The following is a 17,713-nucleotide window of genomic DNA, read 5'->3' as shown; positions in this document are numbered from 1 at the left end:
TCGCGTGCCTCCCATGCATTGTCGCGTTGCACAGTGAATACAAATGGATTACGACTTTCAGATTTCCTTCTGACTTGTGTGACTCTTCCCCAAATAGTACTTCCTGCCCCCCCCCCCACGGTCTCCACTAATTTCACAGCGCGGGGATGCCTCCGGGTCACCAGGCGCTCTATAAACCGCTAAATAAATAAATAAATAAATATATGCTTGTGTACTTATCCCGCATGCTCTTCCCAGGAATCTCTATTCGTATTCTGTCACCTGTATATGTCTCTACTAACAATGCATGACTCCCATCTATGCAGTACATACAACCACACACACAAACAACCACACCGTCACTGCACAGTTTCACCAGACACAAACACCATCACTCATCAGTGCACGCTTTCACTGGGCACAGACACCTCCAACCATCAGTGCATGCTTTCACCGGGCACAAACACCACCACCCGTCAGTGCATGCTTTCACCAGGCACACACCACCAGCCGTCAGTGCACGGTTTCACCAGGCACACACCACCAGCCGTCAGTGCACGGTTTCACCAGGCACACACACACCACCAGCTGTCAGTGCACGCTTTCACCAGGCACACACACCACCAGTCGTCAGTACAAGCTTCTACCAGGCACACACACCACCAGCCGTCAGTGCACGCTTCCACAAGCACACACACCACCAGCCGGCAGTTCACACTTCCACCAGGCACACACACCACCTGCCATCAGTGCACAATGTCTACAGGCACACTCACCACCAGCCATTAGTGCACACATCAATTGTTAACGCATCCACAATTAACTATTGTATCAATCACAGTATGGCACACTTTACTTTTGAACATATTCATCCAAAGCCCACCATTGCTACAAAAAGAAATCCACATTTTTTGGGCCTACAATTTATAGACTTTTGTTGCAATTGGTGTTGCAATATTTAGCAATGTCAATAGCTCAAACTTAATTAATGCGAGACCTATTGCATTGCAGATGCTTGTTTTGTTAGAAATCTCATGTATCCTATATATACAGACGACAGATTGAGACATATTTACGATCTCTTTACCTCTTCCTATTTAGCGTCCTCGGATGATTGGGCAGTGAGATTATTTTTTTAGCTCATCTCAGCATAAAAATTAGAACGTTTAATTTAAGAATTAACTTAATATTATGCAATTATTACTGTATTCCCTTAAAAGCAATTTATCCTAGTATACAAAAGTTCAACGAAATCCTATGCATTGTTAGGAATAGGAATTCTACCTTGAATTAACTTTTTTAATAAGTCAAAAAGTAAGAAGGTGTGTGCGTTTATTATTATGTTCATTAGTAAAAACATTCTTTTGTTTTCGGTTGCAAAACAAGAAGAAAGATGGTCGAGCCATACTTGAAAGTGTCATAGTGTGATGCATAAATTCTATGCTCCAGACATCTTCACATATATTCTGAAAATACAACATTGGCTGGAGCGTATATATTGAATAGGGCTAAGCAGCTTTAACTTTTTATCCAAAGGGTGCCAAGTCTAGGTGGTCACAATCCTGCTATTCGTTAATTTGTCACCCCAAGTAAGGAGTAAAAGAAATGAAGTAGATGCATCACCAGTTATATTTCTCACTCATGAGGACCATCATTAAAAAGTCGGTTTTATGTCGTGTCGCCTAGTTGTGGGGTGATCACAAGAGTTGGTTATTGATGGAGTTTATTTTAACTAAGGGTATTAAAGTTCTTGCAGTTTAAACCCCACTCCAATTTTTACATTAGGAAGATGGAGTTACACTCAGTAATGTTTTTTTTCTGATATAAAATTTACTCCACTCTGATTTGGACTTAATATTTTTCTTTCCTTAACCATAACCCAAAATGTTCTTGGAATGCCTTTCCTCTGTGTATTTAAAAGAATCCTCCATCAAAAAGAAACTCTTGTACCTGCATGCAAGACTCCTCCATGGCAACAATTGAATGTTGTGGTTGTGGAAGCCAGTTCAAAGACTGTCTATTTACTCTTTACGTATGACCAGGAAACAAATGAGATGGCGTTTGGGTGGTAAGAGGTGGGGGGAGGGGGGTTGTAAGGGCATTAAAAAATGCAAAGCAGGCAGAGTTACTAAAATTTGAGCACCTTTGAATGTATATTGTGCAAAATATTTCCTTCCCTGTTGGAGAGTAATTCCTTCCCTGTAGTCATCTTGCCTCTGCCCCACTGGCAAAGTTATGAGCTAAAAGTTAGTGTACAACTATCACCTTAATATTCTAAATGGTTTCTTTCTGGCCAGGGCACACTGAAGAGATGACGATAGTTTGCACCTTGGTCAAGGGATTTTTCGCACTCCAGGCAAAGGGATATTCGGTACCCCTTTACATGTCCATGTTATCATGTTGGATGTCTTCTGACCGTGTTGATGCCTTCTCGATGATGATGATGATGATTCTCTAGGTGGCTCCACCAGTCCCACGTGCAGCATATCGGATGAAACATCTTCCTTGTGTTTAGAAGTTCACATAATTTTAAACACATGATTATCCATGCGTGAAGCCAACCGGTACTTATACAAAAAAGCCTCATTTATGCCTGCTAGGCGTTTGGGCTATCTGCGCACACGTGACGATCACTGGTTCATTACCGCATCTTAAAATGTATACAATTCACTTTGCACATTAGTTATGCAATATAGTGCCTATATAGCATCCGCGTCCATTTGTATTTGCTGAGCTCCTTATGTTTCCATATCCGTCCATCCGCCACGCGACTCTGTTCTCGATATCAGGGGTTTTTCTTTCTGTCAGTGACATCTGATCGTGTACAGGGGCAGTGACCCGCCGATATACTTGTCAATCTCGGAGGCTCTTCAGCCAAGCATCATGTATTCTCATTATGGGCGACGTCTCGGGACCGCGGGCGGGTCGAAGGGTTTGTGCTGCTGGTTGAGGGGGTCTTGCTCTGGACGCGGGTCAGAATACGCGCCCCCCTAGCCGAGTGCAGGGAGCCAGCGCCCTTTGGGTTTTGCCCCCCCCCCCTTCTCCCTTTGCCGGGTGCAGGGCCCCAGCGTCCTTTGGGTTTACTTTTGCCCCCCATGCCGGGTGCAGGGCGCCAGAGCCCTTTGGGTTTTGCCCCCCGTGCAGGGCGCCAACGCCCTTTGGGTTTTGCCCCCCATGCCGGGTTCAGGGCGCCAGAGCCCTTTGGGTTTTGCCCCCCTTGCCGGGTGCAGGGCGCCAGCGCCCTTTGGGTTTTGCAGTGGGCTTTACTCGGGCTATATTTGGGAACGCCCTGAGCCGCCGGCATCTGGTGCTATATAAACCCTCCCCAGACGAGCACAATTTTCTTTCCTCTTGCTTTCCGGCGCAGCTGCTTCGGCGCATCCCCGTAAGTATGCGCGTCGATGTAAACACCGCTTGAGCCGTCACAACAAGCTGCCAGCCGGGCGTGTTTTTCGCAGAATAGGTCAGAACTGAAACTGCTAATCTTTACAAGAAAAGCTGTTTTATTATATAGTGCTGGCTATTCTTTTTTTGATGGTGCAGTTAGAATCTAAAAGTAAGTGTTGGTGTCGAAGCCCAATACAGTAAATTCTACAAGATCGCAGACGCTTTAGTGTAATTAACCAGCGTGAGATGTTGTTAGCAACGGTTTCGATTGTCGACTCTTCTGCTGTGTGATGATCACCTGACTGTAGAACAATGGCCCGCTCTGCTTGAATGTTAAATGCCAGGCGACTAGAGTCTCGTCCGTTTATATTTACAGAGCTGTGGCATTGTGTGAGGCACCTGCTAGATTTCATGTTCATTTCGCATAAGCCGTTTGATTCGGTAAGTAGAATGTCCATAATTTATCAGAAGCTCGTCAGAGAAGACATTAATTCATTTTAAGGTGAAAGAAAAATAAAGGAAAACGTGCACTTTTACCTTTAAGGGATTTAATATTTTGATCGATTGTCAGTAAAACGGAACTTAAACGATGCATTCGCAGCATTCTTTGCCCTACAAAAGCAAGAGCAGGTGTAAACACTAAAGTATCCCTTCAACACAGATAGTTAATTAAAAAAATGTTTGATGGGGGTTACAAATGTACTAAATGAAATTGTAATAATCATTAAGTAGACTGGATCTTCCTTAAGGTGGAAAGGCGTAGTCTTGATTGGCCGGAGGAGCACGTGACGAGGGTGGAGTGCTGTTTTGACTGTTGGGCAGGCCCATTGTGTTAAATAGGTTTGCTTCCTTTTCGTTGGCAGTGTGCATGCAAGCCTTGCAACTCTGGACCCTGCTTGTCACCTATGCGGTTGCACTAGGACAACACTGTCAAGGACCGAAGAATCAGGACTGCCCTGATCCCAAGTCAAAGGTACAACTTCAAAACTTGTGTGTCAGTGCTCAGCTGTGGACCAGGAATATTGTGTCTTTCTAGTCTGCATTGAAAATTATGCCGTAGCATCTAAAGTCAGGCAGTGGCACTAATCCCCCCCAGAATTGAATCTACCAACATTTGAAAAAGTTATCAGTCTTCTGCTATGAATGTGCATATGGGTCTGTACATTCATGGATATAGGGAGAGCATAGCTTCAACACTGTTCTCCTTAACATAATGCCCCATGGCATTTCTTTTTAATTTAATTAATTGTTTTTGTGTCGGACTGGTGCAGCTAGGCAACTGTTTCAGTGCGGTCGTAGAGTAGGAAGCATGGGAAGGAAACCAGGGGACAAAATTAAGACTTGTAGGGAATCCAGTCCAGAGGCTTTCTGTATTATACGATCCTTCACATATTTCACAAACTGTTATGGTGCTGTCAGACGTAACCTCAAGAAAAATTTACCTACGGAGGCTTGGAGCACATGGGCAAAATGTGGGTAACTGGTAAAACAGTGGAGGACTCTGGCCTCCAATATTTTCTGTTTGTCTTCTTTTGCACGCACTAACAGCTAAGAGTGTGATTCATATGAAAATTATACTCACCTGCATTTGTGCATATTGCTAATTTCGTAGTGGAAACTTAGCTGGAGAGCAACACGGCAATTATCTAAAGGAGCTGCAGAAACAGATTTAGATTAATTTAGGGAATGGGGAGGAAGTAGCAATCAGTTATTCTAGGTTGGAATCTGGTTGGATCTAGCAAAGTCACCACTAGTCGATAATGCCACAATTTACAAATACATTTATAAAATAAAGTTACTTTAAGATTCAGACAAATCTGATGTGCAGCGGGTTACCACCTCACAAGGACATCCTTTCTACACATTTCTTATCCTTTAAAGGGCCACTAAAATGTCTGGTGACAGACTCAAATTGCAGCTATGCAGCATGTTTACAAAGAATGATAGATTTTGTAGCAATTTAAGGACCCTATAAACCCCATATTTACACTCTATAGTACAGTGCATGTTTTAATCGAGTTGTTGCTTAGGGGAAAACATTTTGTCTCTGAAATGACCCGTCATGGAGAACATTTTACTTTGAATTTAGTGTTTAAGATGAACTACTAAAGAGCAAGAGACTTAGTTAATCATGCTTGTTTTCTTCAAGAGTCAATCAGAAAAGTCTGGGTCAGAATAAGAGTGCTGCCCAGTAGAAGGATAAATGACCTGTATACTTAAAATCATAACTACACCCTACTATTAACAGGTTCCTAAATCATGCAACGTGCCCCACCCATGTCTCAGATTCAGACATTCTCCCACATAAACATTATTTTGAGGTATTTCTAGACAGTATGAGTTAGAGGCGCAACTAGAGCCAAATTTCAGGGGGGGCTAAGAAAAAATTTCGGGGTGGGCTGAACCTTCAATCAGTAGGAAGAGTAGAGCTGCATGGGCTCTTAGAAGGGGTGAAACCACTGCAAGGCCTAATTAACATTCAAATGGTCTTTTAAAGACCTGTGAAATGTCCGGGTGCGGCTCTGTGTGTGCCCGGGATCTGTCTCATCCCAGGCTGCCACACGCGACGGGGGGTGGTTGGGGGGGGGGGGGTGGGGGCTGAAGCCTGGTGAATCCAATGGGTGTTGCGCGCCTGGTATGAGTAATAGTGGTGCATACAGAATCTAGGGAGGAACTAATTGCTGATGCCAATAACTGATGTTACTTGCAATGAATATGTTATTTTCTCTTCAAGTACGCTCTTCAAAGTAGTAACACCATACGCTTAGCTGAGTAATGTCCACCTAGAACGGGATTTTGTTAAGTTTATTTCTTGCAAGATGTGTTGATGTAAGAGAGCCTCACATACCTAAACTTTATTCCTAAAATCAGTTTCTACGCAATATTATGCACAAGTACAATCTAGTTGTTGTACTGGCCACGTTAGCCTTCAGGATCTTGTTTTTTGCCCTGCGGATGTCAAAGCCAAGTTGTGCTCATGTGGCTGCCACTTTGTCGGTCTTCTCTTGCATCTGAAGATGGGTATGAGAGAGTAGGGTCAGGTCTTCTGAAAAGTCCAGGTTATCGAGCTGCATCCAAGGTGTACATTAGATCCCATTTCTTTTCCTTGCTGTGCATGTCTTCACGATACAGTCTGTGGCCAGCAGGAAGAGAAAAAGCAAAAGTAAACCACCCTGATGGACTCTGGTCTTCCCTTTGAAGGCTTCCTTAAGTTGTCCTCCTTGGACCATCTTGCAGGCGATTCCCTCATGAGAGTCCTTGATGATTAATGCATGTGCACAGTGTAGTGGTGGAGGAGTTTTCCAAAGGGTCTCCCTGGTCACGATGTTGAATGCGTGCCCAGAACATTTGCAAAGTATGGGAATGCAGAGTTCCAAAACAAGTCAAATGTCTAATCCAAGGAGTCGTATGAGAATCTGTCGGCATCCCGAACCACCAATTCAAATCATAGAAAAGCTTTGACATTTGCGTTTTTTAAGTTCTGACATGTACCCCAAATATTTCAGATGAGCTTGGAGAGATTCAAAATATTGAGGAAGAAGCTTAACCTTCCCCTTCTCTGAGCCCTAAAAGCCCCTAGCAGTGCTTTTACACTGGGCATCCCTTAACCCCATTACTAACAAACCACACCAAAATGCTACTGTTGCCTTAGTTTAAAAAACTTACTATCCCTTGAGTCTACCAATCCCTGAACCCTACCAACCCCTTACTACCCTTTATTAGCATTCTTCCCTGAATCTTAAAAACCTTTTACTAGGCTCCTTCCCTCTTCTCGCCTCACTGTAAAAGCTCCTTTCTACCCCTACTACTAATACTAATATCTTTGCCCTAAAAGACACACTTTTTTTGTAAAGTTATTTTTTGTCGCCAGAACTTTTCTCATTCTTTTTTCAGCTGGCAACATTTTTGGCACAACTTTTTTCAGCCTTCATTTACCTCACACTGTTTGTACTGAAGACTGTGAAATTGGTTAGTATTTCTTTAAAGTAGAAATAAATGACTCTAAATAAAAATACCAATTGACTATAAGAAAGTCGTGTTCAACTCAGTCTTAGCTTCCACCACACGCCATGGGCATGCCTGGTTTGCTCATTAATTTAGGTTTAATTTAGTTTTTGTGTGCACCAAAGACCCAACAGGAAGACCTATACTATGAATCCCACTGTATAACTATAGGAACTAAAGAAATTGTAACAATGGCTGCTCTAGATAAATGCAGCGTTACTATCCAGTGCAGAAAAACAGTAACCTCCATCCATTTTATTACAATTTTATGATCCAAATAACAAAACCACAGCATTTCAACTTCTTTTTACACCTTCTAACTTTTCCACACAGTAAGATTTTTCACATACGTGAATGAAATCTCAACCAGTGGGAGTCACTCTAATCAATGCTGCATCACCTTTTACGAAAATAGGTTCCACTAGCCTCAATCAATATTAGTACAGTCACAACAATTTGTTATAATTGTTGGCGTTGCAGCCATTATTAAGAAAAATCACAGATTTGTTAAAATTACCTCTCTAGATTTACTCATAGTGGAGAATTTAGTCATCCGACTAGAGTCTTCGACTTTGTCCCTTACATTTGTACTGTTATAGAGACCTCCTAACAACATGAATGAATTCCCTCCGGCCCTAGCAGAATCTATTGCACCTCTTATTGTTGATAATGCCAATGTTATTATCATAGGAAACCTCAACTACTGGGCTAATGAGGAGAAAGGGGGGCAGCAAGCTATAGATCTTTATATGAAACTACACAAGTTGAGGAGCACAATACTTTGAAATATAAAACATCCTACCAATTTGGAATTGAAATTATACTCGATTATTTTACATAGAACTCTTAACACTTATTTTGTACATGACAGCAAGATCAATATTTTCTTATTTTAAATGAAGATTTTCACGTCCTTGTTGTTTTTGCCTTTATTCAAACATCTTGACTAGACAAAATAGGACGACCCGTCCACAGAGAACAGCCAACGCGTTTCGTCCCTATTCATATGGGACTTCTTCGGGACTCACATGTTCACATGTGTTTTCCTCTTATATATAAAAACTGTGTGCCGTCTATTTACTTTTTGTTCTCTTATGTAATTTCCTCACACTGCTTTCACTACATTTCCATAAATTCGTCCTCGTAAAGCACCTGTTAATGTCCATAGGTCCTTGAATTCACATTGCCCCTTTCCGCGCAATTGCGCCTGAGCAAAGGCGTGCAGTTGCCCCCTCCTTTACACGTCAAGGAGTCATCTACAATGCCGAGGTCCAAAAGTTTTGGACCTCGGCGTTTTAGATGACTCATTAACAGGTGCTTTATGAGGACGAATTTATGGTTATGTAGTGAAAGCAGTGTGAGGAAATTGCATAAGAGAACAAAAAGTGAATAGACGGTCACACAGTGTTTTTTCATATATAAAAGGAAAACACAGTGTGAAAACGTGAGCCCTGAAGAAGTCCCATACTAATAGGGACAAAACGCGTTGGTTGTTCCCTGTGGAAGTGTCGGCTTATTTTGTCTAGTCAAGATGTTTGAATAAAGGTTAAAAGAAACAACGACGTTAAAGTCTATATTTAAAATAAGAAAATATTGATCTTGCTGTCTCATGTACAAAAGAAGTGTTAATAAGAGTTCCATGTAAAATAATCGAGTGTTATTCAATTCCAAATTGGTAGGATGTTTCACATTTCAAGGTATTGTGCTCCTCAACCGGTATAGTTGCATATATTGATAAAATGAGGCTTTTTTAATTGTTGACCTGAAGAGAGAGCACTACTTAGACATTTCGGACAAACAGTGTGCAGGCGAATCTTGAGCCATAATCTTTTTGTTTTATTGGTAAAGCTATAGATCATACTGCGAACCTGAGTGATCTAAATCTGGAACAATTACTAAATCTCCCAACTCACATCAAAGGACACATCTTGGATCAGATGTGGACCATCAGACTCCCAGTGGTTGGTCTGAACACCATCTGATTGCCTTTTCTGTGTTCCTGCCTAATTGGAATAGCCCCCCACCAGACAGCCCATTATCTCAAGAAATAGGGCTTGTGTCAACCTCCCAGCCTTCTGTAAGGCATTAAGAAGGTCCCTGCCCGAACCCAAGGAGGATATTGAGGTTTTTGAGCACAAAGTTACGAGCTGGCTGAGGGAGGCCAGTCATGATAATGCTCTACTCCGTAGATCTAGACTGTCAAGAACACATGAGGCTAATAACTGGGTTTCGGACGAGCTGACACTAGAAAAACTAAAGCTCCGACAAGCCGAGAGGAAATTACGATCCAAGTGCTCGCTAGACTCTAAAAATAAGTATATTCAATATCTGAAAATGTATACAACTCTCAGAAGGCAAACAAAAGTGACATTTTTTACTAGCAGAATCCCAAACGCCTCTAATAAATCTAAAGAGATATTTAAGATTGTCTCGGACCTCTCCAACCCAGAGTCACCCTCTCAGTCACTCCTACCCAATATCTATGTGACTCGCTCAACACCTTCTTTGTTAACAAAATTGAGGTTATTAAAAATAGCATTCCTTCCAACCCATTATACAATAATCCACTATCGGGCGTTGGGAATAGTCAGACGATCTCTTGCTTCCCACACATATCGCAAGAGGACCATGTCCATTTACTGACAAAAGTTAAATCAGGGTCACTAAGTGATATTTGCCCACCAAAGGTCCTAAAGGCGGTATGTACCAGCTTTGCCTACTTGGTACTGTCACTCCTTAATCAGTCCTATCAATTCTGGTTTGGTTCCCAGATCTTTTAAGAGAGCGATTATTGTTCCTATACTAAAGAGAGCGGGAGCAGATCCCACGGATATGAAAAATGTTTGCCTGGTTTCCCTCCTACCATACGTGGCAAAATTACTTGAGGCGCATGTAGCTCGCCATCTCTGCTTTTTCATTGAAGTATCAAAGTACTTGGACCCAAGTCAGGCGAGATTTAGACCGGCGCACTCCACAGAGGCTGTGATCCTTACGCATGTAATCAACAACTGAAATGAAGCTGACAATGGTAATATTCAAACCTTGGTGCTACTGGAACTGTCTGCGGCTTTTGACACAGTCGACCATGTCATTTTGGCTAACCGGGTCAGCTTTGAACTGGATATTTCTTTTTTTAGTGCAAGATGCTAATCAGTTAGGCTACCCCCCTTTGTGGCATCTGAGGTACAACTGAACTGCAGGGTACCACAAGGTTCCTCTCTTCCCCCTCACCTTTTTAAAATCTATATCCGCCCCTTGGTCAGTTCCCTTAAGAACAAGGAAATTAACATGTTTATCTATGCTGATGATATGCAATTGCTATTCACGATAAAAAAAAGCACCACGGCTAGACAACAATTTCAGGACACTATGCTGTTCATCCCAGGTTGATTGAACAGTAATCAGTTGAAGATGAATTCCGGCAAAACTGAGATGGTTGTTACAAAAAGTAAGGTGGACCATTGGATCCAATCACTCTGGCCCAGCGAGATGTGTCCCCCTCTCTCTCCTAAAAAGGCTTTAAAAATCCTCGGGTCATTTTTGATGAGTAGTTATCGTTTAAGCAGCAGGTAGGAGCTATGACATTGGCAAGCTTCTGCCAACTGCGGCGCATACAAAAGATATAGAAATTCCTTACTAGGGAGACCCTGACCCAAGTAATAATAGCCCTAGTCATGTCTAGAATTGATTACTCCAACTCCCTTTACTTGGGTCTTTCCAAAGTCCTATTGCGTAGGCTTCAGTTAATCCAAAACTAGGCCGCTCGGTTGCTATATTATCTGCCCAAATATAGCCATATCACCCAAGTGATGAAGGACCTTTACTGGCTATGAGTCACACAGAGAACAATGTTCAAGGTGTGCTGGACGGTCTTTAAGGCCTTGCACCTGAAATGTCCTGTTTTCTTCAAATTGTGGATCTTCAAATATTGTCCTACCAGAGAACTGAGATCCAGCCACCTACACTATTTGGTGGTCCCTCCGTGCAAAAAACATTGGACAGGAAGACGCAGCTTCTCCATCATTGCCCCTTGACTATGGAATACTCTGCCTCTGGACCTTAGGTCCACTTCTAACTACACCAGATTCTGACGGCTTTTGAAGACATGGCTATTCAAACATGCTTACCAATATCTGTGGATCAAGGCTGTATTAGCAACCCAGCGTCAAATGACCGTCTGGTGAACATGAGCTTTAGAAATTGCCCTTAACATAACATAATCTCTCCCTCAATTGTGTAGACGACCGTACCCCATGATCTACACCACAAATCTTTAGCAGACAAGAAAATTACAAATCAACTCTTATTTAACTGTATTTATCTATCTATTTATCTGTCTCTTTATTTCTCTACCCTGGGACCTTGGGTACCATCGATTTTGGCTGTTTATGGTGTTCAGAATCTCTATCCTGCACCACCTCCCTGACTAATCCTCAGACAGCACAGTCTCCCTACCCTGTGGCGTCAAGAACTGAAAGTGTGTGCTTGGTGTTCAGCGTTGGTGTCAGCAATCGGTAAAACACCAGGACACCAGTTGCAAGTGCCTCCCCTTGACTGCTCTGTGATCCCTGAAAAAGTTGCCACACTGCACCTTTTTTGCATCTCTTTAAGCACTTGCTGAAATGATCACCTCTTCATTAAACTCCAACCTTTTGACTTCACCTCTTGTTAAATACCCAGATAATAGTTAATTAATTAATTAATTAATAATAATTAATAATAAAATGTCTACAATTGATATCTTATGATTTGTGACACATTTGTGCAACCAAGAATTAAATTGGAATAGCGCAACATCTTCATTTTGGATAAATGAAAAATTTTGAATAAATTGATGGCAACTTAAACCTACATTACCTTTTGGACTAAAGATTTGTTGACACACTTTTTCAAGTTTAATTTTGGTGAGCTCAAGAGTCCCACCTTACCCCTGTAAGGTTTTTCGACTACTCAGGAGATAGTCATCATTAACTTGCGAAAACCTAAGGTGGCTGGGGATATTTTGGACCAAGTAAACACAAGGCTAACTAATTCAAGTACTATAAAGATTGCTATTGGGTTTCTTCTATAAACATTTAACTCTAGTCATGGCGAAAACCAAATTGGCCCCATGGTCCCATTGAAACGCAAAAATGATACAAGACGAATTTCCAATTAGCCTTAAACAGTGGGTTTGGGTTCCTCTCTGGGCTAGAGGATAATGATTAACTGTGTGTAGGGAGCAATGCTGGTGTCGCAGCTATCTCAGCCCCTGAGCCAAAAACCAAGAATTCAAATATTTTTCCGATTTCTGAGGTATGAAGCTTATGTCATGGAATCGGGGCCAGACTGGCCGTAGCGGGCACCGGGCGTTTCCCCGGTGGGCTGCTATGATGGGGGCCGGATTTGGGCCCCTAAGGTACAGTTTTAGTTACCAGGGGCCTGCAATATCGGCCCCTGGTAACAAAATTGGCTGAAACTGACCCTTGCACACAGCTCGGCCGCACCCCCACAGTCCCCCAGGGGTGCCGGCCGAGCAGTTTGCCGGGGCCGGTTTCGGTTCCCAGTCCAGCCCTGCATGGAATATTGTGGGACTCAGCCAGAAACTTTATAACTAGGACTAGCTGACTTTATTTTAGCTAACTTCGACATTGTGTGCTGTCGGGAGACATGGGCTTTGAATTCCATAGCTTTAAATGTTTTTAAATCTTATTTATGCGATGCAACACAGTCAGCAGCAGGATGAGGAAAGTGGGTTTTAGCCGTGTTTGTGGCATGAACCATTAGGAATCTGAATGTGAAAATGCTGGCAACAAGGCCATGTAATTAAAGTATAAACCTTAAACTGCCTCTGGGTTTAATATTTTTTAAATACATTTTTTTAAATTTCTTCTCAGAACACCCAATTCGCATAATCCATAGGATGGGGAAATTAGTTTCAGATTTTGTATCCTCCAGAGGAATTCTATATCAATATTAGGGGCAGGTGACTTCCATATCGCAAAATGTCCGTATAGTGGGAACTGCATATGCGGAGTCTCCAATAATCAAGGGGACGACATGACCCGTTTTATACACTCAGAAAAAGGGGGGAAGGTAGAGGTTAAGGTTAGGTTCACCCTCCTTCCTGAATACAGTTTCACAAAATTTGATATATCGAAATTAGAAACCTAACCATAGGGGAATGGGGAATCAACTTAAGTTTGTTGAAAAACCCTTTTCCTAGAAAGAAAACTTCTTTTCTAGAGGCCCCTTACCCTCCAATGTTACCCCTAGGTAGCATGCTTCATCATTGGGGTCATCTCAATCCTCTACGGATTGAGGCGTGCTGCGACTTGCGAACTACGTAGGAGCACTAAGGTAACAGACTTATGTGAAGTGCAGTGATGTGGAGTAGAAAAAAGTAATTAAAATTACCTAACTAGTGCGCTATTGGTTTTTTCCCCGCTGCTAGCTGTTATGATTAAAATCAGGGGTTGATACCAGGAAGAGACCTAACTTTAGCGAGTATGATTCCACTAGTATTGCGTCTGTGTCAACATGTTTCGAGCTGTCCCCTACAAGCTCTTCTTCAGGACCACACTGGGTCCAGCCAAGAGCGTACCACTCCTAATTAATCCTATAGTGTGGATATAGTGAGGTGCACACCTAATGTGTATACACAAAGTACATATGGTTACCCAATTATACTCCGTATCTATTGAAAAAAAACCAAAAAGATAAATTAAAATACCTGCCTACCAGTAAGCCTGGCAGGCCATATTTACATGTGGCGTCTTGCCTTGATCAATGTACTCCTTTACAGTGCCTGTACTTAACATCTATATTGTGTGATCATCTTGTGTGGAGTGAATATGTCAAACACGATGTCCGTGATGTAGTAAAAAACACACTTGAGAAAGGCACCACGTGACATACAACATATAAATACATTTTGTGTTTGTTGTCATGTAATTCTAATTAGGCAGAATTTCTGCCTCATGGTCAGCAGGGGTAGAAGGACTTGAGGTCACACCCTAAAATTGGTAATGGGACACTGAGTTAGCCATTAGTGTTCCTAAAATAAAAGGAGAAAGACCGGAGGAGAGGATTTCCTCCTGGTGTCAGGACTCGTCCTGGAAAAGTAAAAGAATACTCATTCTAGCCATTCTAATTACAATGAGACCACCGGAGGGAGAGATATCCTCACAGGAGTCTATCAGAACTTACTTCGTCAAAGCTCGCCTCTCGAGTCGTCACCTATTTCTTTCCCTGGAGACTGCATATTAATGAGTGTGTCTCCCGGGTTCCTTTTGTGGCTGCCAAACCCGGAAGTGGTTTGTCATCCTTCCAAATGTCTAGACCGTGTCTTAAACAAAATGGCCACCAGTTTTTGGGCGATCATGGGCCATATTGGAGGTATGGCATACCACAAAGATACGCGGAAAGTGTATAAAGTCTCTAGCTATTTCACCAATAAACCTGCATAACGGAGTGCCGATGGTACCACATTAGGTGGGATAACGCAGAGTAGTTATAACTCTGTTCAAAATATTCTGAAAATAAGTCACTGAGCCATGGGTGAGAGACGGGAGCGGGGGAGGCTATTTTTTGTTATTGATCAAATTACCTAGCTGTTAAATACCAGCAGTTGCTAGGGCTCAATAACCATGTCATAATGGTTCTGTATTCTATGTCATACTTTGGCATTGTAGGGACATCCCAAACCATTGTACATCGTATAAAGGAAAATTTATTCCAATTTATAACATCATGTGGAAAAAACGGGAGCGGGGAAACTTTTTGTTATAATTATTCGTCCTCTGATACAAGGGACAAGCATGTACCTACAGGACACCAAAGCTGTAATTTGTCTCCTAAAAGACCTACAATTTAACCCAGATACGAGCATCATCATTGGGTTGGACGTGGAGAGTCTTTATACCAGCCTACCCCATAAGGAGACCCTTGACATCATTGAAGAGGTCCTATGTGAAGAGGACTGGACCTACCACACACCAAGACATCTGGTGTTAGAATGCTGCAAGTGGGCCCTGACTGAATTTTTTTTCTGGTATGAAGATATCCTGTTCCGACAACAGCATGGGACCAGTATGGGCAGCACCTTTGCCAGAGTGTGGCTGGACTATATGTGCACCACTTCGAGAAGCACAAAATCCTGACCAATACCAACCCACATCCCCAACATATTATACTATGTAAGAGGTACATCAACGATATTCTGTTGATTTAGAAGGGCGATAAGTCCAAAGCTAATGAGTTTATCAACTGGTTGAATCTTTAAGATCTTTTTCTAAAATTCACTCTCACCATGAGTAGGTCTCACCTAGTATTCCTGGACCATAACCCCTTCTATGCATCGGACGGCCCCAGGCCATCCGACGTCACGGTGGGCGTGTGTGGAGGACTGCCGGGGGCCATCCGAACCATGCACACTCATTTTTCCGCCAGCACTGTGGCGGAATTCGCGCCGTGGTCAAGCGGTTACAATCTATGCAGTAGAAGGTCTACTGAAGACAACAATACACAAGAAACCCACCGCAAAAAATTGTTTACTCCTTTGATAGCTTCTGAAGGAGAATCTCCCTTTCGGCCAGTTTCTCAGGCTAAGGAGGAATTGCTCTGAAACAGAAGATTTCAAAATACAAGCAGAATGGCTATCAAAAGCAAAAAAGAGAGCTGCAAACCACCACAGAGAAGCCCTCCTGGAGAAACATAAATAACAAGACACTAAGAAAGCTGGAAGACCTATCTGTATCACGCTATTTAACATTGCCTCTGATCGTGTCCGCAAGATCGTCAGGAAACCCTGGCGAATTCTAAATAGCGGTAAACTTACCATCCCTAAACCAATGTTCCCATAAGAGAGGGAAAAACTTAAGATCTATTTTGGTACATATCAATCCAAAATCAATAACGAGAAGTGAAAGGAATCAATCCGTGCTGAGTACACCACCCACAGGCCATCATCCACGTGGAAACTGTAGAGTGTGCCACCTGACCACCGCTAATAAGAAAGTGTCATTCAACAACACAATGAGTTGGGAATTACGTAAATACACAAACTGTTACACTAACGGAGTTGTATACATGATAACTTGCCCATGTAATCTACATTATGTAGGCATGACTACTAGGAAAGTAAGCACTAGGATGTGCGAACACCGTAGCAACATTTGCTGCCACCGAATTACCACCAAAATTACATCACATTTCATTGAACTGAAACACACACCAAATGATTTAAAATGGGTGGTTTTGGAACATCTCAAACACATTGACAACCTGGAACACAGATGGTTAGAAAAAGAGCAGCAGTGGGTGTACAAACTCGGCACAGATACAGAAGGATTAAATGATAATATTCCGTGGGGGCTCTTCGTTGTTTGACTCATCTGAAGCAACCACAGTCCCATTCAGCATCTTTCTCTGTGTAGCAATACCACACCATCTAGTAACACCAGAGTAGGGGCATGGACTTATACATCTATACCCTATGCCCATCCTACCCTGCCCGTGTTACAATCTTTACTAGTTCCAAAAACAACAGACCTAGTGAACGGTGGCCATGCTTCACATCTGTGACACCACAACAATGCCGAAGTCGAACAAACTTTGGAACCTTTATGACACAAGAACTGAGTCTCTGCAATATTTGCCCCTTCAGGTATCATCATGATTTACACTCATAAACATGATGTACTGAATAATTATAACAAAAAGTTTCCCCGCTCCTGTTTTTTGCCCATGATTTTATAAAGTGTCATAAATTTCCTTTATGCTAGGTACAATGGTTCGGGATGTCCCTACAATGCCAAAGTATGACAACCCTTAGAATACAGAAACATTATGACATTGTTATTGAGCCTTAGCAACAGTTGCCACTTACCAGCCAGGTACATTGACCGATAACAACAAATAGCTTCCCCCGCTCCCGTCTCTCACCCATGACTCTGACTAATTTTCAGAATATCTTGAACCGAGTTATAATTACTCGGCGTTATCCCACCTAATGTGGTACCGCCGGTGCTCCATTATGCATGTTTATTGGTGAAATAGCCAGAGACGGTATACCCTTTCCCGTTATCTCAGTGGTTTGCCATACCTCCAATATGGCCCCACGATCGCCCAAAAAGGGGCAGTTATTTTGTTTTAAGACACGGTCTAGACATTTGGAAGGATGACAAAGCTCTTCCGGGTTTGCCGGCCACAAAAAGGAACCCGGGAGACACACTCATCAATATGCGGTCTCCAGTGAAAGCAATAGGTTACGAACCGAGAGGTGAGCTTTGACGAAGTAAGTTCTGATAGACTCCCGTGAGGATATCTCTCCCTACGGTGGTCTCATTGTAATTAGAATGGC

General features: G+C 42.5%; 1 protein-coding gene across 5 annotated transcripts in view; it reads left to right on the top strand.

Annotated features, from left to right (window-relative positions):
* Window positions 1-17,713, top strand: part of NT5C3A (5'-nucleotidase, cytosolic IIIA) — a 459,065-nt gene that overhangs the window by 153,255 nt on the left and 288,097 nt on the right. The window contains exons 1-2 of one of the 5 annotated variants that reach the window (XM_086964805.1): window positions 3,193-3,364; window positions 4,230-4,339. The exons of 2 other annotated variants lie outside the window; for them this stretch is intronic. In XM_086964805.1, coding sequence (XP_086820931.1) covers window positions 4,235-4,339 — 105 coding nt within the window. In that variant the 5' untranslated portion in view covers window positions 3,193-3,364; window positions 4,230-4,234. Of the gene's footprint in view, window positions 1-3,192; window positions 3,365-3,722; window positions 3,808-4,229; window positions 4,340-17,713 lie in introns of those variants that run through there. 2 more of the 5 variants (XM_086964807.1, XM_086964806.1) reach the window with 2 other exon arrangements.

Source organism: Lissotriton vulgaris, chromosome 4_1 (genome assembly GCF_964263255.1).
Source record: "Lissotriton vulgaris chromosome 4_1, aLisVul1.2, whole genome shotgun sequence".
NCBI classification, from domain to species: Eukaryota; Metazoa; Chordata; class Amphibia; order Caudata; family Salamandridae; genus Lissotriton; species Lissotriton vulgaris.
This window is presented reverse-complemented; position numbering and strand designations above follow the sequence as displayed.